The following is a 27,667-nucleotide window of genomic DNA, read 5'->3' as shown; positions in this document are numbered from 1 at the left end:
GTGTCAAGTGTTTAGACCTACCTGGTTACTAATATATAACATACGTGTTAATCGATCTGATCGGCGTAGGGATAATTGTAAATTGTATGGTAAAATCACTAGATGGCAGAGGCGGCTATATAGTGGCGATTTGCAGAATGACCAGTTAATAGCGCTAACAGTAACTTGCGCTAGATCTTGGTCGTTATTGACACTGATATTTACTTATAATTAACAGCTTTAAAAATTTACGTGCATATGATGGTAGACATGTATCTATCTGTACAATGTTCAGTGAGTTATCGCGCTTGGCAACCTTAAATACCTGGAATGAATATCGAAAGTAAGACAGCCACAAGTCATTACTGTTTCCCACAATGATGGAGTGTCCGCAGATATCTGAGAAGGAGCAGGTTCTTTCAGAACAGGAATCTGATGAAGAAGAGGAAGATAATGGAAAACTGTCTGAACTATTTAAAAAATCTAAATTAACAGATATAACTATTGTCGTTGGAGAAGAAGAGCTGTACTTCTCAAAGTACCCACTGATGGAAGCGTCCACCGTGTTTACCAAACTAATAGAAGAAAGTGAAGACCAATCACGGCTAAAACTGGACGATGTCGATTATCAGGATATAGTTCTCTTTCTAGCGTGCCTGCATCCCAAGCTGCTCCTGTCTGTCACAGGTAAATCATATTTGACTCTGCCCTAAATGGTTACACGAGAATATTTTAGAATTATCTAATATATTGAAACTAAATGATCTTGTACATGGTCACGGGCACTTAATATCTTGAAGAGTATGTCGCATATCATTAAATTGATATTTTCGTCCAGCAGAACCCGAAGAGGTATTGACTGATCATCAAACCCATTGATGCCTGTCTCTGGTGTATCCCCCACCCTTATTACGATACCCACTTACCCATACCCCTCTTCATTTCCGTTTCAACTAAGACCGCTTCCTCCTTCCATCAGACGAGATAGGCCGGAGGGAGCTACCTCACCAGTAACGAGAAGGGGAAGCCCCTCCCCTAGAGTGGAAGGATGGGATAGAGGAGATCAAAAGGAACCCTAATAGTAGTTAAGGGGGACGATTCAGCGACAATGGGAATTAGCATTACAGACACCCCTGGGACTGTTTAGCGACTATGTAAATTTAACATTAACCACCCTGGGACTGTTTAGCGACTATGTAAATTTAACATGGACGAAAAATCGTGGGACTGTTTAGCGACAAGGGAAATTAACATGGGAAATAGATTTTGGGACTGTTGAGCGACAAAGGGAATTGAACATGGGACTATGGGACTGTATAGCGTCAAAGGAATTTAAACAGGGTGGGACTGTATAGCGTCAAGGGAAATTTAACATGGGATTTTTTTATTTTTTTTTTTAAAAAAGGGGTAGGCAATTGAAAGTCAATCTCTTTTCGAGACCTATGAGTGGCCCTGAAAAGGGCCTTTGGTTTCATCATCATCATCATCATCATCTTCTTCTTTTATTTCCTCCACTTCTGTAGCCATCTTCTAACTTTTGCCATTATTCCTGTCTTCTTCTTTATTTCTGATTCAGGCATCCAGTCAGGATGACCTATCGCTCGGAATTTCTCCTGTATTCGTCCAGTTATTGTTGAGTTTCTCAAAGCTTTCTTTTCTCTTTCTATTTTCTTCTTCTTTTCTTTCCTTAGTCCACTTTTCTTTGATGTTCTTTACCTCTTCCGTCATCACTTTCCTCATTACTTCTTCGATTTTGTCAGCTGGTCCAACCCCCATTTTACGTATCGCCACTCCGTCCAATTCAATATCTTTTCTAAGAAGCACCTGATTTCGATGACATTTTCAAGTGCTTCCTTTAAACTTCCCACTCTTACATAAGGCGGGTCAATCAATCCTCTCAGTCTCTTTTCCTCTTCTTCCATCATTCCTGTTACTATCTCCTTTGCTTCCTTCAAATTATTAAAACAGTCAAGACACTTTTCTATTTTGAATTCTTTCTCTATCTTTTCCATGACAAACGTAACATCTACTATCCAATAATAAATGCCTATCAAATGATTCAGTAACGCTGTTGCTACCACCATTTTCTTTGTCTTTATTCCGTGGAATGGGTTCTAATGGCTAACACTGTTAGCTTTATAGTTAAAGCGCGGACGTGATGGAAAACATCCCCCTAAAACAAAATTGATATTACCTAGATTATCACTATAAACATCCCCTACTTTTCTCATTTCATATGATCTACTATCCACATACGTGAAGGATCAATAAACAAACCCCTAATCTACTATTTACACACGCAAAGCATTAAAATTAAACCCAAATCTACTATCCACACAAACCTACGTCAGCGCTTACAAACACAAACACAAACACAATAAAAAAAAGAGTCAGTGTTTATATTCACACTACTCTACATACACACACTGGCAAATCGATTGTTATTTCTTTTCTAAAGGTTTGGGTAGCCCTGAAAAGGGCTGTTCGCTTTTTGAACTCCAGTGACACCTGGTTAATGATGGCACCTTCCAGGCCTGGCACCACACACACATCTTCTTCCCCAGTCTCCTTTTACCTTTTTTCTTGGGAGTGCAGAGGCTGGATAAGTGGCTTCAGAATCCCAATTTTCTGTCTCTGGGATTCTGAAATTTCTTCTCTCCTTTTCCTTCTCTTCTTTTTTTCTTCTTTCCTCCTCCTCTTTCATCCTTCCCTCTTCGACATTGGCCTCCGCGGCCAGTTCATTTAACAGGCGCCTGGCATATTCCAGGTGCATCTGGAGTTCTAGAAGCTTTACAATTCTGGTATTCATTGTCTTGTTAACGAATGAACAGGGTAGCTAGACTGCCAAGCGATTTTCAATTTATACCAAAAGCACGGACGTGAAGGAAAACATCCCCTAAAACAAAATTGATCTTACCTAGATCATAACCAAACAACGCGCGGACCTAAAAGAAACACTCACTCACTTTTTTATACTACCCATTACTAATTTAAAAATTTTCATTAATCACTTCAATATACTATCCACATAGTACTATCAATCAAACCCCAAATCTACTCTCCCCACACGTCAAACAGCAAAAAAAACAACATGATCTTAGTCTACTATCCACACAAACGTACGTGAGCACTTACAAACACACAATCATATACACATACCCTCACAATATAAAAAAGAGTTAGTGTTTATATTCACACTACTCTACATGCACACATTGGCAAATGGATTGTTATTTCTTTTCTAGAGTATTGGGTAGCCCTGAAAAGGGCTAGGGTTTATTTTGTTTTGTTTTTTTTTGTGTTTGCTATGGCAATCTTTTAGTTTCTAAGAATGCGACGTTCTCTGAGGATAGACTTTCTGACGATAGGTCTGCTTCTTCGGAAAGAGAAGAAGAACTCTTTGGTGTCGATACGACAATCGACAAAGCCTCTGTCAGGTTCAGGTTGCCGCTGCTGCTGCTGCTGCTGTTGTTGTTGTTGTTGCTTCTGTCTCTGAAGTCTGTACTTCTCTGTCCATTCTTCTTTCTCCCTGTTCACTTCTTCTCTGAAGAGCTCTTCTATCAGGTCTTCAGCGACTTTAACATTCTCACATTCTCTATCTCTTCTGGCTTCGGTATAAGACTGTGTCTGACCCTATGCAAATTCACGTAGGCTTCGTTTAGCTTAGCTAGTTTGGAGCACATCTTCGTAGGAGGATGAGTCGACAATGGATGGTTAGACTGGAAACTACCCCGGTTCTTAAAGTCAAAGCGCGGACGCGAAGGAAAACATCCCTCCACGGTTTTCGAGCCGCAACGTTCAATGAGTGTCATGAGAGGGATAGTAAGAAGTCAAAGAGCATGAATAAACATTCTTATAGCCAAACAAAAGACAAAGGCATTTTTTTCAAAACAAAACATTTTTTTAAATCAAAATCACTTAACACTAACAAACAACTCTAACATTTTTTAACAATAATCCAACAATATAACATCAAACATTTTTTCAAATCTCAAACATTTTTCAATTAACACTCTACTTTAAACAGGGTTGACAACGATGTGAATGAAATTGTGATTTCCACTGTTGGAAGTCATTAGGCCATTGATGGACACTGCGTTTCCTAGCTTGAGACAAAAGATAAGCATAATGGTCACAAAACCATCGATCTACTTTCACATCGTTTCTAGAAGAAGAACGAGGATCAAAATGAGTCACTAAATGTTCTAAGGAATAGCCCAGGCTGCGATGATGCAGAAAATACACACAGTACTGTCCACACACCAAGGAATCTGTGCCTTGTAATTTCACATTCTTGAATCGGGTGGTCTGAGCATTTCTTCTCATAAAGTCAATGATATCGTCTTCCAAAGGAGGCAATCCGTACGAATCGAAATATTCCACACATCCTTCTTGAGGAAAGTAGACGGCTACCCAGTGAATTCCTGGGAGATGACTGTCGTCCGTGTTGATCACATAAGCTTGATGGTCTTGAGGTTTGCGATGAGGGAGTTCATCTTCAGCACAGACGACAGGATTCCAAGAAGCCGTGTACGAACTGTGGTTCAAAAAGTAATAAAGTTCCCAGGTATCCATGTTTTGTGTGGGTTTTTTTCTTCTTCACAGGTAATAATAAGTCATCAATTCGATCCTGACTTTATGCTTGAAAATGTCTGACAAATAACCGTTTCTTCGTTTCGTCTCCCCACTCTGATTCAGGACAGCTTCGATACGATGAATCTCTTGCGTGGTTAATGGTGGACAAGAATGTTCACGCAAGTCTTCATACCACTGATGCAAAACGACTTCGTCCGAGATGAGACTCCAAGCTTCGTCCAGATACTCGTCCAATTTTTCTTCTTGACTCAGCATCAGGCATTTATCGTGTTGAATTTGACTGGGATGATCATTTTGACATCCATAGCAATCTTTCTTGATCAATTCCGTCATTTTTTCGACCAAGTGTTTGGCAAAACAGGAGACTAAATGCGCTTCTTGCTCTGGCCATCTTGACTTCATCATGATAACTTCTTCTTCCACGGTCTCCTCAGATTCCATCTCCAAAGTTTCTCCACTAGGTAAAGAGGGATAACTGTCTTCCATGGCTTCTAATAGTCTAGAATGACTTCTCTCAAACTGTTGATTTCTATGGTATTATCGAATTCGGCATACAAGAGGACGTTCACCGTCTCTGTTAGATTTGTAGTAAACTGAATTTCCACACGAATCTGGCCAGATTTTATAGGGTGGCAATGTCCCTCGTCGCTGCCTTGGTATGGAGTGAAATCGAAAGTCCACAAAGCGTAGCCTCCTGCGTAATCCTCGTACGTAATGCCGTGACTGGTGTTGGTTCCTAACTGACCGGAGGCTTCGTACAGGGACAAGTACGACCTCAAGTAATTCTTCTTGTCAAAGTTAGGTTCGAAAGGTCGGGTACACAAGGTCTTGCCATCGCAACTGACTTCGATCTTGGACACGTCAAAGTGTTTAAAGTACAAAGGATTTTTATTGGCAGCTCCGTTGAAGGCTGCATTCTCGACGATACCAAGGATCAAACGTTTGGGTAACTGTCCTTGGAACAGATGATCTTCGATCATGGATCGCAGCCCCGTAGGAATGGTGAAGGTTTTCACTTCTACGCGTCGTATGGGATACTTGGCGGTCGTTCTGCTCAGCGTCTGACTGATGTCGTTACCCACTTTAGGTAACACTTCCACGCGTCGTACGTAGAGCCTGGCTTCCTCGATGACAGTTTTGCAAGCACTAGTACCTATCAAATGGAAAGCGGCACTACTACGATTCAGTCTCAGGCGGAGATTCACTCCGTTCAGCAAATACTTTTCTTGTAACCACATGTCCAAATGCAAACGATCCATCAGTTCTAAACTATCTCCACTTTTGATTCTGTCTCTTCGTTCTACAACTCCCGCATTGTGTTCTTTCTTTGTATCAATTTCGAATTCTTCAAACTGGCCTCCATCGTCAGCTTCCCATACCACACAGGCAGTGAGATGAGTGTTCTTGGCGTCTATTCCGTACGTCAAGAGATTTTCCAGGTACGCTCGATAAGGGTAAGTATCCATGCTGCTACTGACTAGTTTGTTATTCAAGTACAAGTCCACTCCACTGAACAAGGAATGCATGAAATTGTTGACGGGAGCTATTACCTCATCACCATCTAGGGGCGTATTATCCTCATCGACAACTTTGACTTTTAGGTACAAGTAACTGCTATTCAGATCGATGTAATCTTCGGGCTGTCCTTTGATTTCAAACTCGATGGGAGCTGAGGCTGTCAAAGAGGAGACGGGGTGAAATTCCACCCACTGAGATTCTTGCATGGTCATCATGATGGGGGGCATGGCAAACAGATCCAGTTCCGACTTGGAACAAGCGCAAGATTCTCGGTGCATCATTTTTTGTTCTTTCTCAATATTCGAAAACGTCTAAGTCTCGAACGGTTCTTCTTTTCTTTGTCTTTCTAGCTTTAGACGTGTGAAGTCTGGTGAAAGGATGTTTTCTTCGTCGTCTCTTTCTGCCTTGTCCTTGCTGAATGAGTGACTCGGTAGCGTGCAGGGCATTTATAGGTGTTTCTCGTCGGCCCAAAAGGTCTTTGCTCGTTTGCAGCAAGACATTTTTGCCTGCCCCCATGAAGGCTTCTTTAGGGTTTTGTTTGTCGATGATGACATTTTGGAGAAATTCTTTGCCTTGTGTCAGTGCCGCATCTTTCAAGGCGTGCAATCCTCGTGTCACCATCGGTTTCAACACGGGGGCCACCGAACGAAAGGCTGATTTTAACATATCTCCTAAACCGTGTCCTCGCTGTCGAGCAACCCCTGGGTACACTGGATACATGACTTACGAATCGTGAGAGAACCGTTTTCGAAAATGGAGTTTCACCGTGACTTTTCCTTTGGTGAATGGAATATTTTGTCCCAAATCTCCTTTATAGCAATGTTGACCGTGTCCAAATAAGACTTGCTGACCGGCAAATAGTGAGGATGTACAAATTCGCAGTGGACGTGGTAAGTGTTTCCACGTTCCTCGTCAGCGACCGTGGCAGAATCCACTTTGAAAGGAATGACACGCAGTAACGGTACAGAGGTGTGTCCCACCACGTTATACTCCACCACATCGGAGTACACAAACATCAAATTCAGTCCTTGGTTCAGTTCTACCGGGGCACGAAAAAACTTGCTAAAAGACTCGTTGTCGTAAATAACTGCTGCTTCGCCTTTTTGTTGTTCTACTTTCTTCCTCAGTTCCATGTCTTCGCCCAACATGTCAAACAATTCAGGACAAAATAAAATGGACACGATTTTACTCCCGTCAAATTTCATCAAGAAGCGACGAGCTGATTTGTGGTATTCCATAGTGACACTTTTTTTGACACTTTCCAAAGCTTTCAAAAACACGACATTAAACCTGGAGGCAATGGTGCTCACCAAATGTTGACCACTAAAATAATAGCCTGGGGGAATGAACAAGTGATAGGTGGTGTACTTTTGATTTTTTGTGCCAGGGGTTTTCTTGTCATATTTGCCATGGGTATCCAAGTACTGTTGCATTTGCTCGTCATAAACTTCCACATCAAAAAATTTTGATTGGGAAGGACATTGAGGACTTGGGTCGGGTGAATGATTTCCACTAAAGCCACTTCCCAATGGGCTTCGTGATCTATTGGGATGGCCTGAGGTAATCTGGCCGTGTAACAGCACAACGTTTTGTTGGGAAACACCTCCATGGAACTGTCACTAGGTAAGGTTAAGTAAAATTGGTTTTGGCGACTCATAATTCCAGAGTTCTGTGGCTGTCCGAGGGGTTACTGGAGGTCAGTGGCGTGTCTCCGCCCAAAATAGGGTTGTTGTTGTTGTTGTTATTGGAGTGGTGACTGGCACTGGCACTGGACACAAGGTTCCCGTGGTTCCCGTTTGAGGAGAATTTCAGGGAGGGATTGGGAAGCAGGTAACCGATGCAACTGCTAATAAAATGGTCCACAATTGTTTGTCTCCTTGTTGCAAACTCAAATTGGCGATGGCTGCCCCGATGACACAATGCACCACGAAGATTTGGCAGAAAAAGACGATTTGCGTTTTAGGCACACGTTCTCCACACCACGCCCACAAGGGTTGTTTTTGTAAATCTTGCACAGAAGAACTAGGTGAAGGAGTGGTCGACGTAGCTGCGTCTGTGTGAAAGGGCATGATGGTCACTTCTTTTTATAGTCGATGACTTGCGAAACGTCGATCCAAGAATCAAAGCTGGGTGGATATCCTTTCCAACGTACTTTGACTTCTTTGACACGTCGTTTGCCCACTTTACGGGTTCTGCGTTCGAGAATGCTTTCGATGTCGTACACGTCGTCTTCTTTTTTGGTGACACGTTGTAACTCGGGCAAATAAAACGTTCCTTTGAGCACTTCTCCGTTCATGTCTTCCAATTTATAGACGGCAGGATGACGACCATGCACTCGTCCAGTGACACGAAACAATTCGGTCGTCCAGTTAGGTAAGTAACCTTTGTTGAAAGTACATTTGGTTTTGCCAATGCGCACCCAATCTCCTACGGCCAACACTCCACTTTTCTTGGGGACAGCCCTCGTCGGGGACGTACCAAACAGGCGCTCAAACACCAACACTTCGTTCTCGGGAGTCACTTCTTGCGAGGCACGTCCGATGCTTCGATGGTAAGATAGGTTGTACGCTTGCACCAGGTGCGGTAAGATGTCGATGTAGTTCAGAGTGTGGTGATGCGTAAAATATTTCCACATGCGTTCTTTCAAGGTGCGTTGAAAATGTTCCACGATGCTGGCTTTGGTTTTGGGATTCTCGGTGGTAAAAAAATGAATGTCACGTTTCTTTAATTCTTTTTGGAAAGCTTGGTTCAGAAATTCGGTACCTTTGTCCGTTTGCCATCGAAGAGGGTGACGACCACTTTGTTTCAACACTCGTTGCAGGGCTCGCACTAACTCGCTGCTCGATTTGGAAGTCAAGGGTACAACCCAGGCAAATTTGGAAAAGACGTCGATGACACAAAACAAATATTTGTAGCCACGATTGTAGCTGGCCAAATGAGAGACATCGGCTAAATCGGCTTGCCATTGATGATCGATGCCTTCCACTCGGGTGCGACTTCTGGAAAACTTGCGTCGAATCGGTTTATGTAAAGTGTAGGTAGCTTGTTCTTGTAACCATCGTTGCACTTGAGGTAAACGGAGACTTTTCAGTCGCATTTGGCAGCACGATATAATTTTTGAACTCCTGCGTAACCTGCAGGATGCGAGGGATCGTAGTAAATGCTGGCTAAGACTTTTTCCATTTTTTGTGTTTGTGTGTTAATAAGTTACCCACTCTTCGGTGATGCGACTTTGAGTGGGACGAAAGGGTGGTTTAGAAACGGATTTACGTGTCCGATGGGCTACGGGAGTAGAAGTCGAAGGTAGTGGTGGTGGAGGTGGAAATGGAATGGCTTTGGTCTTCTTTTCTTTTTTCACTTCTGGCTTCCCTTCTTTCTTTTTCACTTCTGTCGAAGGAGGAGTGGACATCATCTTTTTAACCCAAGCTTTCATTTCTTCTCGTTGGGGTGTGGGGGACGGGGTCAACAAGGATGCTGCAATCTTACTTGAAATGGGTGCTGCTGACGGTGTTTGAAACACTTCTCGCATCTCTTCTTCCTCAGGTCTTCGTGCGGTAGCATCTCTGGTGACCCCTGGGGATGGTAGTAGTGGTGGTGGTGGTGGTAGTGATGATGGTGCTGGACTTTTCATTAAGGTCTTAAAATCTTTCAGAGTGGGTAGAGCTGTTTCGTCTAAAGCTTTCTGGTGAAAGAGTTGCAGTCGTTGCAAGAGTTGACCGTACTTTTGCGATTTTTCTGTTTCGGACAAATCTTGGCGATCCATCAAGGACTGCAATTCGTGTTGTAACTGGGACATCTCCCTCAAACTGGGATTGGGAGGTAAATGCGGGGTGCGTTGTTCTTGCCAACGATGGTATTCCATCCATCGTTTGCAAGGCACTAAAGCTAGTTTTCGTCCTTCCATGGGGTTGTCAGGGGTCGATTCTGAGATCTTGGGACTTCAGAGGGCCTTTTTATCTTGCTCCCACCAGTCCTCCCAACATGGTTCCCAAGGCTCCTTTCAGTAAGGGACCTAACAAGAGGGGTAGAATACCTCCACGTTGGACCAACATCTTCTTCTTTTGACGAATGGGAATTTTCTTTTGAACCATTTGGCGAAGAACGTGACGATGTTTGCCTAAGCATTGTTTCTGGTGTTTGGATAAAGGGATCGTGCCTTTCAAGACGTTCAAACAACATTCGCACACGGTATCGATGACCACTTTGGAGGCCGATTGAATGAGCTTTTTTCGTAGGGTGGAGAAGCTTTGGGCAGGACAGATAACATGTCCCCATGTTTGACTAAACGAGGAGGCAGTTCTTTCCTTTTCTTTCCTTGGGGTTGTTTAGAAGAGGGATGTTTTCTGGAGGGTGACATCTTTGAGTCTTCAGCACCAAAAGCACTGATACCCCTACTTGGTCACAGGCCTTTTTTATACTGGAACGCGTCGCCACTGGTTGTCTTTACGGCGTATCAACTTCAGGACAGGCATGACACGTCGTGCAGGGTTACGTAACGCACTAAATCGAGCCACTTCTTGCTTGGACAAATCCAATAAACTTTGTAACATGCCCGATCTCTCTTGAACTTTGATTTTGGGAGAAGGTACTTTGTGAGCAGCGGCCACTGCCGCTAAATTGGAGGGTCCTGCCACTGGGGAAGTTCTTGGGGTCATCAACGGAGATGTTCTTGGTGTGATCAACGTCTCCAAGTACTGTTCAGTTCTTGGTGTCATCAACGGAGAAGTGGATGAACGTGAGGCTGCCGGAGACGCAGTCACCGCCGTGGCAGGTCGTGGTTTGCGAGTGTAAGGTTGCGTCCTGACCGAAGTGCCTCTCTTGCGACTAGTTTTCTTCTGTGGGCTTTTCTTTTTCTGGGGACTTTTTCTCTGTTTCTTTTTCTGGGGGCTTCTTTTCTTTTTCCGGGGTGGTGTCTGGTAAGAGGAGGGTCCCGCCACTGGAGTAGTTCTCCTTGGAGACATGGTCGTTTTCTTCGTCTTGGAGCTTCGTTTGACTTTTTTCTTGGGGAGAAGTTTGGGGGCATTAGGATCCCATCTTAAGAGAGAGCGAATGATGACCCCTCCTAGAGTACCGCTCCCTCCGGGTTTCAAAATGACTTGTTTTTTGGTTTGAGTGTCGATGCGGGGATCGGCCAGTTGGGTCAAAGCGACTTTGTGTCGATCAACAAAGCGTTTGGTTTGATGAGGAATCTGAATGATTCCTTGGAGTAATTGACGTGCCGTCACCGTGAACCATCGTAAGACTTCTTTGAGACTAGCTTCTAAGACACGAGCTCGTGTTTGTGGATTTTTTCTCGACTGATGCCTTACAAGGCACGAATCAATTTGACGGGAAGATGCGACTGAAGGGACGTCATGTTGACGTTGTGTGAGACAGACGAAAAGGGTCTGAGGTTTTTATAGATTTTTTTGTGGAGTGAAATTAAGTCGAGGACGGAGACGTGTACAGGACAGGCCCTCCGTCTTGGCACCAGTGGTGAAACAAGTGGGTACGAAATCGCAAATCCTCGGGGGTCGTAGGTTTCAAAATCGACGAGTAAATAGGCGTGTGGAGTTTGAGTGGCATCGTCGTACGCCTGAGTCAGCCAAGGCGTTCCTAACTGTTTGGCTAAGACTTGCACTGGCGATTTATCTCGAGGGCTTTTAAACAAGACCACGTAATGCGCATTGAGACTGATGGTACGATGGGCTTTACTTTGTTGAAACAAATTTTGGGTGATGTAAACGACACTGGCATTACGGTGATGCCCTTTACGCGTGAACCACAGTTTAATTTATTCTTCGTCTTCTCCTAACATGTCGTCGAAAATGACCAAATGGGTTTGACGGGAGTCAGAGACGATGCCGTCGTCTTCTTTAGGAATGCCTTCCACAAACACGATGGAATCGCCTTGACTTTCTCGCAAGAGGCTGTACGCCGATTGCCACTCTTTGTAACACCACACGATCCGCTCAGGTGGTCGATCGATCAAATGATATTTATGTTCGATCAAACGTTTGACGAATTCGGTTTTGCCTGAACCGCTAGGTCCAGCAATGAGCATGTTAAAGGGATGGCGAAGATACAAAGCCTCCCATCTGGCACGATCTAAGTGTTCGTCGATGACTTTGACAGTGGAGGAAGAAGGAGCAGAGACAGCAGAAGTAGCCATAGTGTTAGGAATGTCACTTGTGACAGGAAAACAAACAAGACGAGAGTTTATATACTTTTTTCAGAACACGTTTATTGAATGTTTTAAACATGAATACGAAAGACAAAAATACATAAAAGCCAAAGGCTTAAGTACAACGATAAAAGGCACATGAAAATCATTAACGTGGAATAAACACAAGTGTCTGTACAACATGTTTTGGGTAATGTTCTGACCAGTTCTATAGGGGGTAAGGTCACACAAGTGTCCTCCCGAAAGGGTCTTTCAGGCATGTCCACGATAGTCCTGTCTTGGGTGACGGGTTCTTCTGGCACTGTCACTAACACAGGTTGAAAAGTAACTTTTTTCCTTGAACAACTCTCGTGCATACTGGGCCACTTCTTGGGTCCAAGCCTCAAAATTCCATTCTTTCCAGGCACGGACATCTGTCCAATGGGGGTGTAAGTTACAAGCTACACACACATCGTCATACACGTCTTGGGTAGCTAAAAGTTGACGAATCTTTTTTTCCCGTAGAGGTCGAAAAGTATCCAGATGAAAACGCAAGGCCTTGAGCAAAAGGAGTCTTTCGTGACCATTTAAGGCCATTGGGAAGGTAAGTACTGTTCGTAAAGAGTCCACAAAGAATCGGCTGGTAAACGAAATCCCAGAAAACAAGTCACTAAGACACACACCACTTGTCGACCCAAATTGAATGGATACAGTTCTTGTAATAATCGATGGTAATGATCCACGGTTTGAATATGGTCATTGAGTTCCTTCCACGGAATCTGTTCAATAACATATGACATAATCCGTGGCATGGCAGCCTGATTTTATAGTCTCTTTGTTTCGGAAGCAATAAAGGTAATTTCTAACCAAACATGTTCGTTCTCCAGTAGGGAATTTAAATGTTACATACTGTAACTGAAACGTCAGAGTTTGTCTAGATTTTTCGTCTTTTTCTAAGCAGATTCCATGTAGCAAATGTTGGTAATCCTTTAACTCGTCTTCCTCAATACGTTGCAGTAAGTGAATCTCGAAGTAACCAAAATTACGAACGTCTGGTCCATCATCATTCACAAACTGAAAGTGTTCAACAAGGTCTGACCACTGAAACAATTTCTGACGAATCAGTCCTCTTATACCATTCAGGAACCAGTGGTTAAAGATCTGGTGACGTAACGGATGCAACTGTTTTTTACGTTTGACTTGTATTCTGACCAGCTCTCGGTAAATGCGTTCTCTCAACTCCACAGGCAAAGCACGAATGTTCTCTTGTAAAGTATCCATGAATAGGTCAGTCCGTACAATTCACAATCTTCTCCTAGAGCAAAAGTAATCCACATAGTGAGTAATTTCTGACCACTGCCATTCTGGGTAACGTCCAAGAATGTCACTGAACTTTTTTGATGTAAACGGTCTAAAGCGATATAATAGGATGAATGCACCCTTGACCCAGAGAAATCTAACACACTGGTTGACTTTTTTCACTTTCCTCTTGTGAATTTCTAGGCAAAAAAGTTCTACAGTGACCCATTGAGTTTCACTCTGGCAAGTCCCTGCCAAACTTCCTTGTAAATCTTCTCTTGTAGTTCTTTAGGTAATGATTCAATATCGTTTTTGAAATGAAGTTTAAATACTGGTCTCGGTGATGTCCAACATTTGACTCCTAGCCAAACTGGTTTCTTCTTCGTCAACGACATGGTAAGTTACTTTAATGTCTCGGTCTCACTAAGGGTAAGTAATGACAATTCGGTGACCATCGAGCATGTTCTACGTAGGCCGAATCTTGCGGTTCCCAGTGGTGAAATGACACACCGCAACTGAAGCACTTGACTTTATCTCCTTCGCCCAAGTAGAAAAATCCGGCTCTGGCTAATTCTTCAGGGGTCGGTCCTCCCAGATACTTAGGCCATTTTCCTTTGAACGATTGAAGACGATTTTCAAAGTCGCAATATTCCGACAAACGCACAGGAAACGAATATTCGTCTTTCACAGGTTCGTTTCGATGAGGGTTGGGTGACATGGACAGGAGTTTGCTCAGGGATGGATGACATCCGTAGGGGGGTAAACGTGAAGGTGAACATCCCCCTTTAAAACGAAACCCAGTAAAATGTCCAAGAGGACGAGCGGCATCGCTTTCGCATCCCTCAGGTTTGACACACACAGCATCACTTTCCATGATAGGGGTAGTGAGAACAAAGTTCCCATGATGCTTTACGGCATCGTTAAGGTCACAACGTACAGCATCATACCCATCGCAAGGGTCACAATCGCATTCCACTTCAGAAGCCCCACACTTGAATTGTGCCTTTCTAAACTTGTTTTGTGTTTCTCTGAAAGTATTCATCTTGTTCGCTTGGTGTTGGTAGTCACAATGAAATATCGATCTTGACTAGGGTTCCTTTTTATATACAGACCAATACCGACGTGTCCATACGGTAAGGTGAAATGATTGGGAAGTCGCACTCGCTTCTGGTACACGATTTGATAGACTTTTTTCCAAGGGTCGACTGACGATGTGGTGAGTGGGTAAACGTACAATCTTGTGGGGCTGGTAGGTGGTCACTTTAAAGTTTGCATCCTCTCCAGATTGTATGGCTTCTTTCAATACCCCAAAGTTCACCACACGACTGGTACGATAATTCAGAGTCAATCCATTCACTTTGCACTGAGTGTGCACTTCTCCTTGTTTGTCCCCGTATTCGCAGCCGTAATTTTTAGGACCACCACTGACGAAACTTAGAATCTTGTCGTCGGGATGCTCGTCTGTCCAGGCTCCTAAACGGTCTCCTTCGATGTCAGGGTGCTGTTGACTCGGGTGATGGATGTAAATGCAACTGTCCGTGTCAAAGTACAGAACGCGTTCCCCTAACAGTTCTAAAGTTTCGTACAATTTTAAGCGAGCAGGGGCTGTCACGTAAGCCGCAATGATGACATTTCCAAAGGGGTCATCTTGTACAACGTCCAGATCTTCTTCGTAATTGACTAAGATCAAATCATCGCGAACGATGTCCACGTGTTTCATGTATTTGGTTTTGTCGTGAATCATCTGGAAGTAGCGGGAAGGTTCTGTCAAATATTCCGTCTTGGGTAAACACGGTCGTTGTGCCATTTTACCCCACAAGCAATTTAACATCTCTTTGGCAAACGATCGTCTGCCTTCGTTTTTCTCGATGTGGTCTAAAGAGATGCCTTCTTGTTCATAGTATTTCTCTTTGAATTGTATTTGGTCTTCGGGAGTGTGACACCAGGAAGGATAGCCGCTGGCTTCTTGCTTCAGTTTCAAAAAGGCATCCACGTAGTCGGCGAAAATGCCTTTCTGAGTGGGGTCACCCTTGTGGTATTGTTGTGTCTTGGGAAAGTGGCAAATTTCGTACACTTCTAACAGTTGGTGTCCCATGTCCATAGCTTTGAACAATTCTACGCTGACCCAGGTTCCCGTCAAGGCGCGTTCTTCCTGGGTGTGCTGGCAAGGTTGATCTTGGTTGCGCGTTTCGGCATAAGTACGGCACAAAGGAAACATCAGTTTGCCTTGACAATGGTGAGGTAACACGGGATGGTACAAGTCCGTGGGAGGCAAAACTTTGCATTTGATCAAGCCTTCGTATTGTCGAATGTTTTTGAGGTCGATGTGTTCCGTGAACAATTGCGGGTGTCCTGCAGGAAAGTGACAATATTTGCACACGTAGGGATACAGCGAACACACGTCCAAGTATTTGATTTCTTCTCCTTTCTCTTCGTCGGCTTGGTACAGCAAACAGGTGGCATTGGTCCTTCCTCCGTACAAACTATCCCTCCGGTTCAGCGGGTCCATGAACTGGTAACTTTCCACGAGGCGTTTAAATTCGGGATCGGTTTTCAAACGGTGATCGTATTCGTTTTCCCACATTTCCACCACTTGGTATCCTTCCTGTTCTAACTTTAGGCGTCGCTGACAAGTGTCCTGGTACAAGTCTTCCATGGTTCGTTGTAAAAACTGATTTTTAGTGCCACGGTCAGGGTAACAGACGGGACATCCGTGAAATAAGCAACCATTAAACTCGTACACGATCTTGGGGTTTTCTAAGTCACAGCCATCGACCGAATGCGTTCCGATGGTCTTTTCGCCCCCACCGTTGCGGGCATGCTGAATCCATTTGTCTTCCTTGTCGCACAAGTAATGTAACCAACGTAGGGCTTTGACCGAGTATTGACGTTTGACATAGTTCGTCGTTTGAGGACTGATGACAGCTACGGTGTTTTCAGGCATGAATCGTTGTCGATACACTAAGGAACACGCTTTGGCAATGGTGCAAGCTTCTTTCAAAGGATCGACCCCTCCGTGTTCCATGAACAGTTCTCGAAATTTTCCACAGCAACGCCGTAAAATGTCCACGTCGGAACGACAATACTTTAGCATTTCTTCCTGAAAGTCGAAAGGGTCGGAGGCGTGAGCCTGGTACCAAGCGTAGAAAGCTTCTCGTTGTTCGGTACGCATGTTGTCGGGGTCGTAACAGTGAGCCTCAGGTAAATGGGGTAGAACGGCGTGTTGATTGGCTTCCGTATTGAAAAAGTTTGGAAAGTACCCTTTAGCCATTTCTGTCATTCCAAACGTTTTAGGCATTCGGCTCAAAGGCATGGCCAAGTAACTCATCGAATCTTTAAACTGTACTTGTCCCACTTGCATGAAAATGATTTTGGCTCCGTTCAAAGTCACTTTAGGACGCTCGGTGCCTTGTTCCGTATAGTATCTCAAAAGAAACTGTCCATCGTATCCGGAGAAATTGTGAGCCATCACCGTGGCATGACGATGACAATCTCCGTAACTTTCGATGTCCTCTTGGCTCCACGTCTTGTCGATGGGGGCTAAGACCCATTGTGCAAAATCGGCTAGCGTGTTCGGTCCTCGAAAGATTTTTTTCACGCCCTCCGGGAATCTTGCTGCAGTGAGGGCAATGACTGAAGATAGGTTCCTGAATGCACTTCTCGCACGCTCGATGAGCCACGCAGAAATTAGGAATGTGAATGCCGGTCTCTTGCATGCATTCGAAATCAAAAAAGATGAAATTGCCTTTCTTCTTGTGACCGTCCTCTTTCTCTGGTGGGGGTTGGTATTTTTGCACGTAGCACTGGTGTTCCAAGTCCACGATGTGATGACAAATGTGACATTTTTTCTTTCCTGAACATACGTGTGCCTTGACATTATTGGCACGTAGGCCTTGTCCACAGGTAGGGCACAATCTCAGGAGTTGACAAGCACATTTCTGCTGTGAACCTTGCGTCTTCAGATGTTGTTGGTAACAGGCAGGGCTGACAAACGTGCACAGACAAGCAGGACAGTGTACTCTTTCTTGTCCTTCGCTCAGACAGGGTGGAGAGGCCAAACATCCTGAGCATTTCAATCCACAATGTTTGTGTTGCTCTCGATTATTATAACCATGGTCACATTTCTCACAGTAATAACCGTATCCCAGGAATGCAGTGATACTGGTAATGGTATCGAAATGTTCATCGTGATAATAGACATGAATGTATTTTCCGTCCTTAAAGTCTTGGCCTCGAAACAACAGAGGCCCACGCACTTCTTGAGGGTGCACTTTCAAGGTGTAGCGTGGAACTAGGACATCTTGCAATTTTTGCATTTCAAGAATGCCACAGGGTGTGTTTCTGGACAGTCCGGCTTGTTGCAACAGGAGTTCTGCTTCATTTCGTTGTTTGGCTCGGTCGGATCGTTGAATAGTTTTCCAGGCTCTTTTCCATTCTGTCGTGTAGTTCTTGTCGGCATAGGTTCGTCCGACCACGATGGCTCGGGCTAAACACATCTGGTCTTGAGAATTGTGAATTTGGACGAGACTCTTTTTGGTGCTGCGAAGGTCGTTCACCAGTAACAACTTATTGCGTTGTCCGGTCCCTTGAGGTTGAGAGACGTGGGTCATGTCCAGTGTGGTTTTTCCATCGGTGATGTCAAACTGGCCATTGGATTGTTGCACGTGTTGAATCTTGTCCATGACTTTGGAAGCAGTTAGTTCTGCGGGTCTGCTAAACTCGATCCAAACAGGGGATTTCAAACCGTCGTGTTGTATGGAAAGTCTCAAGCGATCGTCTTCTTTGGGTTGACATTGTCGCTTGAGTGCGGTGAGCAAAGAATCCCACACCCCAGTGATGAACCCTTCTGCTTTCTCTAACGGTACTTCAGCCTTGAAATCTTTAAACTTCACTGTGTATTTGTAAGCCGTGGTTCTAAATTTTCTAGAGGAGCGCTTTTCCGTCTCTCGAATGGAATAGTACTTTTCAGGGTTGACTAAGGGTGGTGAACTTTGTTTAGAGGGTTCGGATTCTGGTTCACTCATGTCCTCTTCAAAATCACTGGCATGAATTTGTGCCAAGACTTCAGCCCTGGTACGAGGCGATAGATCACGTTTCTGCCTCTTACTTTCTTCTTCTTTCTTTTCGAATGAATTGGATCGTTTCATCTTAAGTGAAAAACGTCAAATGACTCAAGTTTAAACACCATAGACTAATTTATAGTCATGGCAGACCAGCGTATATAAAAGGGTGTGTGTCTTGTCATTTCACTATTCATTTCACTCTCTAACCTAGCACAACGATGGAAGAGACTACCCAGATGGAACGTTTCATCAGAGCTTTGCGAGGGGTCATTAGAAAATTCTCCTCAGACCAGCCGACGGACTACTCTCCTTCCTTTCGAGACAAAAGTGAAGATACTTGCTATATCTGTCAGAAGAAAGGGCATTGGTCTTCAGAGTGTCCAGACCATCAAAAAAGAAAAAAAAAGAAGCTAGAAAAGACAAAAGTCAAGATACCTGTTATTATTGTCAAGAAAAAGGACATTGGTCTCCAGATTGCCCAAAAAAGAAACAAGAGGAGTCAGAAGAAAAGAGGGATTCTTCTTCAGAAGAGAGGGATTCTTCAGAGGAAAAAAGCAGCCAGGTAAAGAAAAAGAAACAGGAGAAGAAAAGAAGAAGAAAAGAAAGTGAAGAGGAAGAGGAGGAAAAGAATGTGACGGTGAAGAAATTTAAAAAACAGAGAAACTAAACAATGAGACAGAAGGAGTGTAAGAACTTTTTGAAGTGCTCTGTTGTGAATTGTGAATTGGATTGTAACTATTGATAAAAGAATAAATTAGCTATAAAAAGGTAAGTGTCTTTGAGTTTTGATTTTAAATAAGAAGCTACACTCACGCACTCATATACACGTACTATAGGGGTAAAATGGGTTTTTTGTTGATTTTTGAGTTATTGGCAATTGAAAGTCTATCTCTTTTCGAGAGACGTGGGTGGCCCTGAAAAGGGCCTTTGGTTTTTGGTGTAGGGGTGAGTTTAAGCAATCAACTTTAACTGCCTTAAGCCTTTGCCACGGCTAAGCCCTACTTCTGGACTGCGTACTGTTGATGATGATGATTGGGTTGAAATCACTAAGGGTGGTACGGTAGGCTTAGTCACAGGGTTGACGTGTTTAGCTCGGGAAGGTCGTATTCTCTTCGGTCGTAATAAAGAAGTCTGATACATTTGTTTCAGACTCCTTAACTCCGCTAAAATGTCCAACAGGACCGTGACCGTTTGATTTTCACCCTCTTGTTTCTTTGCTGCTACTTCTTCTTCTTCTTGTTTTTTTCTTACCTCTTCTTCTTGCTGTTGTTGCTGTAGGAGAAAAGCTTGTTCCGCTTCTTTTTGTCGTTGTATTAATTTCTCCAATTCTTCTTTCTGTCTCTGTCTAAAATTCTCCAATTGCGGTAATGAAGGTGACGAAGGTTCCGGTACAAATTCTTGCGAGGTAAGAAAATCCACAAAATCCCAGTTTACCTCTTCTGAAAGTAAGTCCGGGTTCCCTTGGGCGGTCTCCACTGCTGGTGCACCCCAATGGATCGTTTTCTGAGTTTCCGTCATGTTGAATCACTGTCGCATAGATTGACTGCACACAGGCGCTAGCGAATTTATATAGACCACTTGACGTCACAGACTGCTCTCTTCGGATTGGATGCGGGCTGACTGAATTTTGTAACGCGTGTTTGGATTGGTCAACAAACTCAATCCGTTTCAATCCTACCTCTACCTATAAATAAGTGCAGTTCACTGCATTGATTCACCTGTTCTCGGTACCTCAAGATGTGGACCGATGTGCAATCTTCTACGCTTGTGTCTTCAATGATGTTCCGGACGGACATACCCATGTATGTCCGATCCAAGTGGACAGTTGTCCACAGGACAGAACCAGTCTGTGGATACGTAGGATCTACGTAGAAAGACAAGGATGCCTCAAAAGAGTCCTGATTTGCGGTCCTACAGTGAGACGCAGCCTAAGGACAAGAAGACCAATGCGGTGCCCTTTATGTTAATGGATACGTTAACATAAACCCAAAGGCCCTTTTCAGGGCCACTCATAGGTCTCGAAAAGAGATTGACTTTCGATTGCCTACCCCTTTTTATTTATTTTTTTATTTAAAAAAAAAATCCCATGTTAAATTTCCCGTGACGCTTTACAGTCCCACCCTGTTTAAATTCCTTTGACGCTATACAGTCCCATATTCCCATGTTTAATTCCCCTTGTCGCTCAACAGTCCCAAAATATATTTCCCATGTTAATTTCCCTTGTCGCTAAACAGTCCCACGATATTTCGTCCATGTTAAATTTGCATAGACGCTAAACAGTCCCAGGGTGGTTAATGTTAAATTTACATAGTCGCTAAACAGTCCCAGGGGGGTCTGTAATGCTAATTCCCATTGTCGCTGAATCGTCCCCCTTAACTACTCCTAGTTCATAGAAGGTTAACGTTTGATTGATACGTATCGTGATTGGGATATTGTCTATAACGATATGCTGCATCGATATCTGATCTACTGCAGGGATATGTCAATATATACTGCATAGTACATCGATGCAATGCACTCAGTGACAAAACTTCGGAATCGTTCGTTCAGATTCGATCACAAGGATCTACCAGACGTGCCAGATTAACGCATCGAACAAAAAATGTTCGATGATCGAACTACTTATATGTTACTTGTTTAGGCTCTAATAAACAGTAACAAAAAAAGAGTGAACACAACAAGCTTTGAAAAGTTTAATAGATATTTTTCCCCTGGAATAACACTATAAAATCGAAGAAGAAAAAAGAACTTACGGTTTTAAGAATCAAATCCAAAAATAATCCAAGAATAAATCCACGAATTTAATTTTAGAAGTCCTAGCAATGAAATGTTCTAGTAAATTTAAATTTGAGTCCCGACGAAAAATCCACTTCCTCTGTCTTATTTGAGGGATGTTGACATAGATGGGGTCAATGTTTCACACGCAAATGAAACCGAACAATGCTTTCGTAAAGGGAATAAAATCTCAGTTGATAAAGAAACGAGAAATGATATAACATTGATACGTGATTAACAATACACGGTCTTGCACACATAATTCATGACGGGGAGAAATAGCTGGAAGTCGTTGGGCACAAACTGGTTGTCGGAGATTAAGTATATACAATAACTACTGAAGGTAACATACATTAGTGGACAGTTACTTGTTACTGACAGCGAAACTAACGATGTAATGATAGGACAAATGAATGATTAATCGATGTTTATACATGGATTTGGACTATATAAGTATATGGTACATTTAAATATCACCGACAAGGCAAAATAATGGATGGAGATTGATCAGAAAAATGAGTAATTATATCCAGTCCAGCTGTATGATTAATCATCAACGTTTGATTAAGTTAGTTATACTTTTTAATAGTTTATAGGAGAAAAAAATACTGGAAGGGAGGGTGAGTGTGACAGCAATCGAAGGAGGTAATGAACATCCAGACATTTCTCTCTCAATGAGGCGGAAACAATATATATGTCCTCATACACACCTCCCTACTGGGCGTTTGCATTTCCTTGCTCCCCATTCAATCCTGGCGAGGTTATTTACCCCTCCAGGTTAAATGGTAGAATGTTGGGGTGAGGGTTTAGGGCTCGGCATAGATATAAGGCGGAATATGAGCAGGAGTGAAGGGCGTGATGACGAACTTAAGTAACTAGTATGTAACTAGAAGAGATATATACATGGGATGTTGGATTTACGGAGAATCAAACATAGGTAGATACGACTGAATCTATCTCAGTATTTGGTTTGTGAATTAGAGATAGATATATTGTTGGAATGATAGGTGTGTGACTGAACTTACAGACTAGCAGACATGTACATAACTATAATGTACATAGATACATTGTTTCAATGAGTGGGCAGATTAAGTGACAGACTATATATATATATATATATATATATATATATATATATATATATATATATATATATATATATTTAGATAGATAGGAGAGAGAGAGAATCCTCTGATAGGTCGGTTTCTGTAAGTTTCGGTTTAATTTTTCTGTACAAATTTTAACATATACCTGTTAATTTAATTTCATATTCCTGTGAAACTAATTTGCTTTCACGATGTCAGAATCATAGGATAATTATTAATCGTTGTTGACAAGGGAATAATTAAATCGGCCTTTCCCTTCATTTCCAGATGAAACTCTAGAAAGCGTGGCAACCATTGCGCATCTGTATCAGCATGATGGGGTTCTGAAGAAATGCGAGGAATATATTGTGCAACAATTCAAAATGAAGAGGGATACTAAGGATGGAATGTACCCAGATTTTTTCTTTCACCTGAGAGTTGCCGACAGATGTGGTCTAGCAGAAGCGGTACAAGCGGGGATATCGTCTAAAGTAGTTCAAAAGGCCTACTTCAACCCAAAACCTCTGAGTCACTATACGAAGTTGGAAGTATATAAAGATAACAAAGACTTCGACGAATTATCATTGGAAACAAAGTATGAGATTTTAAGGATACGACTGGAAAAAGCAGAGGAAATGATTAACCCCAAAAATCCATATTAACTTGGTTGCATTCCTTGTTGCTTCATTTCTCACTGTAGTGGACTTCGTATCCTGAATTATGCATCGGAGAAAGAAAGACTGAACAGGCGTTTTCTTAAAATTGCTTTTTGAAGAACACTAAATTATACTACGTTTGTCTAAGTGTATTATTACATTAGACTCTAATCTTAAAAATGAAACTCTTATAATAGTTGGGCGCATTTATGGGCACCTCTAAACTTTGGTATGAAATTACAAGTGTTGGAGTAACAAAAGAAATGTAGTAAATGTACAAATTATACATATTTTGTTTTTTTATTTTCTATCTGACTAAATTAGAACAAATGTCAATCCAACAACAACAAACGCTTTTGCATATATCGCTTTGAAAAAGGTCTGTTCTAAAACATTTAATTTCTATGATCGGTCATAAGCAATCCAAAACCTTACATAAAATAAATCTTTGGAAAAATGCAACCACTACGTTTCCGGGAACGAAATGACTGGTTAATGGATTCATATAAATAGCACCATAAAAGTGACTGTCAAATTTTCAATATTTCAGTAAAAATGTTAAGCCTCTTTATATGGCGGTTATTTCTAATTTTCAGACTTTATATGTATTTATTCCAGCCACAATAATGGACAGATGTCTTATCTTGTCTTACTTTTCACCAGTCGTATCTCCCGATACTTTACTTATACTCTTTTTCATTTGTTTATTTTTTTTTGTCCCCTCTACTCTTATATCTCTTAGTATTTACTTTCCTCCGTAAACCTCGATCACCGGTCCGTATCGCTTTACTCATTATATTTCTCCTTTTCTTGTAACCACCCTACACTATTTGCATCTAAAAGTGTGTATGTACAAGTCATCGACATCGTGTATGAGTGAAGATAGCCAAGGTCTGGCGACAATCTTCTTTCCTTTTTTGTATTATGTGCAAGTTAATTTTCTCTGATGTCCAATACATTTAAGCGTGCATTCCTGATCCACGAGACAAAGAAATTCACTGATTTCACTGCATTGACGCCACTTACTTGTATGACTAACACTTTAATCTTCGTTTTAAAGGCTGTACTTATATGAAAGAAGATAACATTTATTATAAACCCTTGCTGGTATTCTACACAAGGAGTTGATATAAAAATTGGTATAACTTAGCAAATTAATAGCATCTTGTAATGCGTGTCTTCATCAGCAATGTCCATCACGACATTCTAGTCGAAATTCATTTTATGGATACTCACCAAATTGTTTAGCCAACATATAGCATGCTGTAATACAGTAACAACATAGTACAAACGGTGTAAACAAGTAAACTTGGGTCTTTTATTTTTGATTGTCATAATGTATCTAACAACTTTAAAGACGCTTCATTGTCAATATATCTATACATTTTAACACTGCTGAAATTTGTATGGTTCACTACATTGCAATATATACGTCTGTTTTTCAGTCATTAATTTTGATACAACCTGAAATGATGGCATTATCTGTATAGTGTTGAAGTATCATTCATATAAACATCATTCCTACATCTAAATAGATGGTCTAATGTGACCAGTGTGTTTGAAAGCGATTTAAGAAGCCTTGTTAGATAGCAACTAATGCATATATTACCACTATGACATTCAGAAGAGAGTTTGAATAATTGACACGAAAGGAGATTTGGATAAAACTAATTATTCAGGATTGGAACAATAACTATTCCCGAAAATTAAAACGACCAGGATGGCACGCATGCAATATTTTCCTTTCTAAATAATACATTGGAAACGCATGTCATAAATGCTGATAAAGACTGTATTTTATCCGCTCATGATTTATGTGCATTACGATCTGTCTTGGAAATAAACAAAATATCAAGAGTTTTAGCAACGGGAAAGCTCGGTCCAGGAAGCAAACATTTAGAACAAAGTAAAATCAAACTATAATTATAGGATGGAGATGTTTCCAAGATAATGAAACTAATTTGGAAGTTTTGGAAACCCGTTCCAAGTGGACGCTATTCACAATCATATAATCAAAAGGTCCTCTAAAAGTATTTTTAATGACAAGCAGTCAGATAGATAACCTCTGTAGGTGTTCTTAATACTGTACTTTCAAATATTTTGTGCATCATTGACATAACAAAATAGTATATTTTATTTCTCAAAATATTGTTTGCTATGTTTTGGCCATATTCTAGCAAATTGGAAGTTGAACTTGCCTTTGTGCTTGCGTTTGCTTATGTTATATTTTCTTCTTTATGGTGACAGTGCAATGTGAAACGTCACAAGGTCTCATTTTCACAAGATATCTTTATCATTCTTAGACAGCTCACGTATTCTCTGAGAAGAAAAACAAAGCTTTCATTGAAGGGAACGTATTGAAAAACTGTGACGGAATAGCTCAAAAACTTAAATCTATTCTTTGTAGATCTTTAAAACCTTGTGTGAAATATGATTTTGGGTATGTTTGCTGGCTGCCACGTACAATTTTATGTGACAGATATAGCAGTGACGACTCAATCATATGATCATACAATCTCATAATATATAGTAATGCACCAAAAAAGCAGCCACTGAATTGTTTGCTTTTCATTTCTTTCTCTTTTCTTTTTTTTTTTTTTTTCTTTCTTTTGTGTAGGGTTTTGTCAGTCCATAAGTCAACTAAAAAAACAAGAAACGAAAGTGGCCCTTGCTAACTTCCTTGTTGAATGTATGGCAAGGTAGGTAGGAAATGTACTATATACTGTCATTGTGAAGAACTGTCTGCAATACTTGCAATAAAATAATTCGTGTTTGATACGTATTAGAAGTCGCCAGAAGCTTAGTAATTTGACTCCATTAAAAGTCAAATTATCGGCCTGAAAAATCACTTGAAACCGGTTTTTTGCAACATATCTGGGACAGAACAGCGGCACAATATGATTCCGCCTACCTTCGGTTGGTTCAAACATAATGTCTGGAACTGCCGTGAACAATATAAGTTCAGTACAACAATATTATTATCAAAGCAGATCTGCAGTTATACTAGCATTTTTTTGCAGATGCTAATATTTTTTTCTTATGAGTGAATGTCTTTGTCTTACCAATTTTGCATGAATTCAAACTATTTACGTTTGAAAGGGATTTGTTGTCATTCTTTGATCTGTTTCATTCCATTGTCGTATTTGTATATGCAATACATGGCAAACAGTTATTTTCATATCGCTTGTTGAAATTCATTGAATGCTGAATATTACACATATAATAGTTATACTGGCAGATTCGTGTACAACTGGGTATGTTCATACACTATTCAGTACGATCGTTTGCCAAATAATGCTTTGTACGATTGATAAATGGTCTTTATTGTGTGCTATTTTATAATCTTCGCGATCTGCGTTTTTGAGACAGTTTGTGTATGCGATGTGGAGGCAACTCCAGTTTGCACTATATGACACTTGGACCTGTAGAAAAACAATAATGAACAGTTTTTATAACTAGCTTTAGGTAGAATAAGATCTGCTTACCAAGAAAACATTCCATTTGCCGTCTCTTGCAAAGATGACATTTCAGTATTGTGAATATTTCAATTTATTCTGCACTACTAATCCCCTTTGTAGGCTAGAGTTTACTGATATTCGCCTAAAACAAGGATTTTATTGTTTGGTGATAAGATTGTAATTAAAATTGGAATATTGTATTTAGCAGTCAATATTTATCTTGCATCACAGTATGTCGTCTGTTGCTATAACTTGTTGTGTTTTCCCGCCCTGCTAGAAATATGCACTATTTTGGCGGAGTGTTACGTGGTGTAGTCAAACCGAAGGATATAAATAGTGGTTTTGTAAACATAAATCATTTTTTCTCTAATCGGCATTGGGTTTGTGTCGAATTATATTTATACTTTCGGTGTTCCCATTCAAACTGAAATTGTGAGCATCAGCACTCAAATTTGGTAGCAAATGATATAGAAAAATGTAATCTAAAACAATCGTATTTGAAAGTATATATTTATTTCTCTTTATGTTAATATTTAGCAAACTTTTGTACTAAACAAAAGTCAAAGTAAAAGATACAATTTCATAGAGTACTTTTTATAGCGAGGTCTTGTGAATTGAATGGCACTCCTAATTTACTAGTGAATTGCTTGTGGTCACTATTTTTATTATGACATCTCATGAAATTGGATAGCGTAATTAAAGAACGTAAATTTTATTTCATTATGCTTAGACTGAAATATATTCCTTATATATATATATATATATATATATATATATATATATATATATATATATATATATATATATATATATAGTTACGTTAAATATTAGTAGTTAATTTCAATTTCTACGAGGACCTCGTCCGTTACCGGGTAAAGTTCTGTATACAGTATAATAATATTGAAAACTGACACTGTCTACGAAATTGCATGACCAGCTAAGAGACTTCAGAACATGGCAATTCCTTTTCAATGCCTCAAACAAAACAAGAACATGACAAACGTATTAACTATGCAGAATCTACACGATGCTTGATGTAAATTTTTACCTTGAGGATACATTGAAATAGTACAACGAGGAAGGGGTTTATGTAGAT

At 41.3% G+C, this 27,667-nt stretch overlaps 1 protein-coding gene across 1 annotated transcript; it reads left to right on the top strand.

Moving 5' to 3' along the window:
- The first annotated feature begins 291 nt into the window (after nt 1-291).
- LOC149783953 (BTB and MATH domain-containing protein 45-like) lies at nt 292-23,684 on the top strand. Its single transcript, XM_089932084.1, has 2 exons — nt 292-666; nt 22,746-23,684. The coding sequence occupies exons 1-2, from the start codon at nt 357-359 to the stop codon at nt 23,117-23,119; spliced, it is 684 nt and encodes a 227-aa protein (XP_089788210.1). The 5' UTR covers nt 292-356; the 3' UTR covers nt 23,120-23,684.
- The last annotated feature ends 3,983 nt before the right edge of the window (nt 23,685-27,667 follow it).

The sequence above is a fragment of the Sinohyriopsis cumingii genome, chromosome 14 (genome assembly GCF_028554795.1).
Source record: "Sinohyriopsis cumingii isolate HCF-2022 chromosome 14, ASM2855479v2, whole genome shotgun sequence".
Lineage (NCBI taxonomy): Eukaryota > Metazoa > Mollusca > Bivalvia > Unionida > Unionidae > Sinohyriopsis > Sinohyriopsis cumingii.
This window is presented reverse-complemented; position numbering and strand designations above follow the sequence as displayed.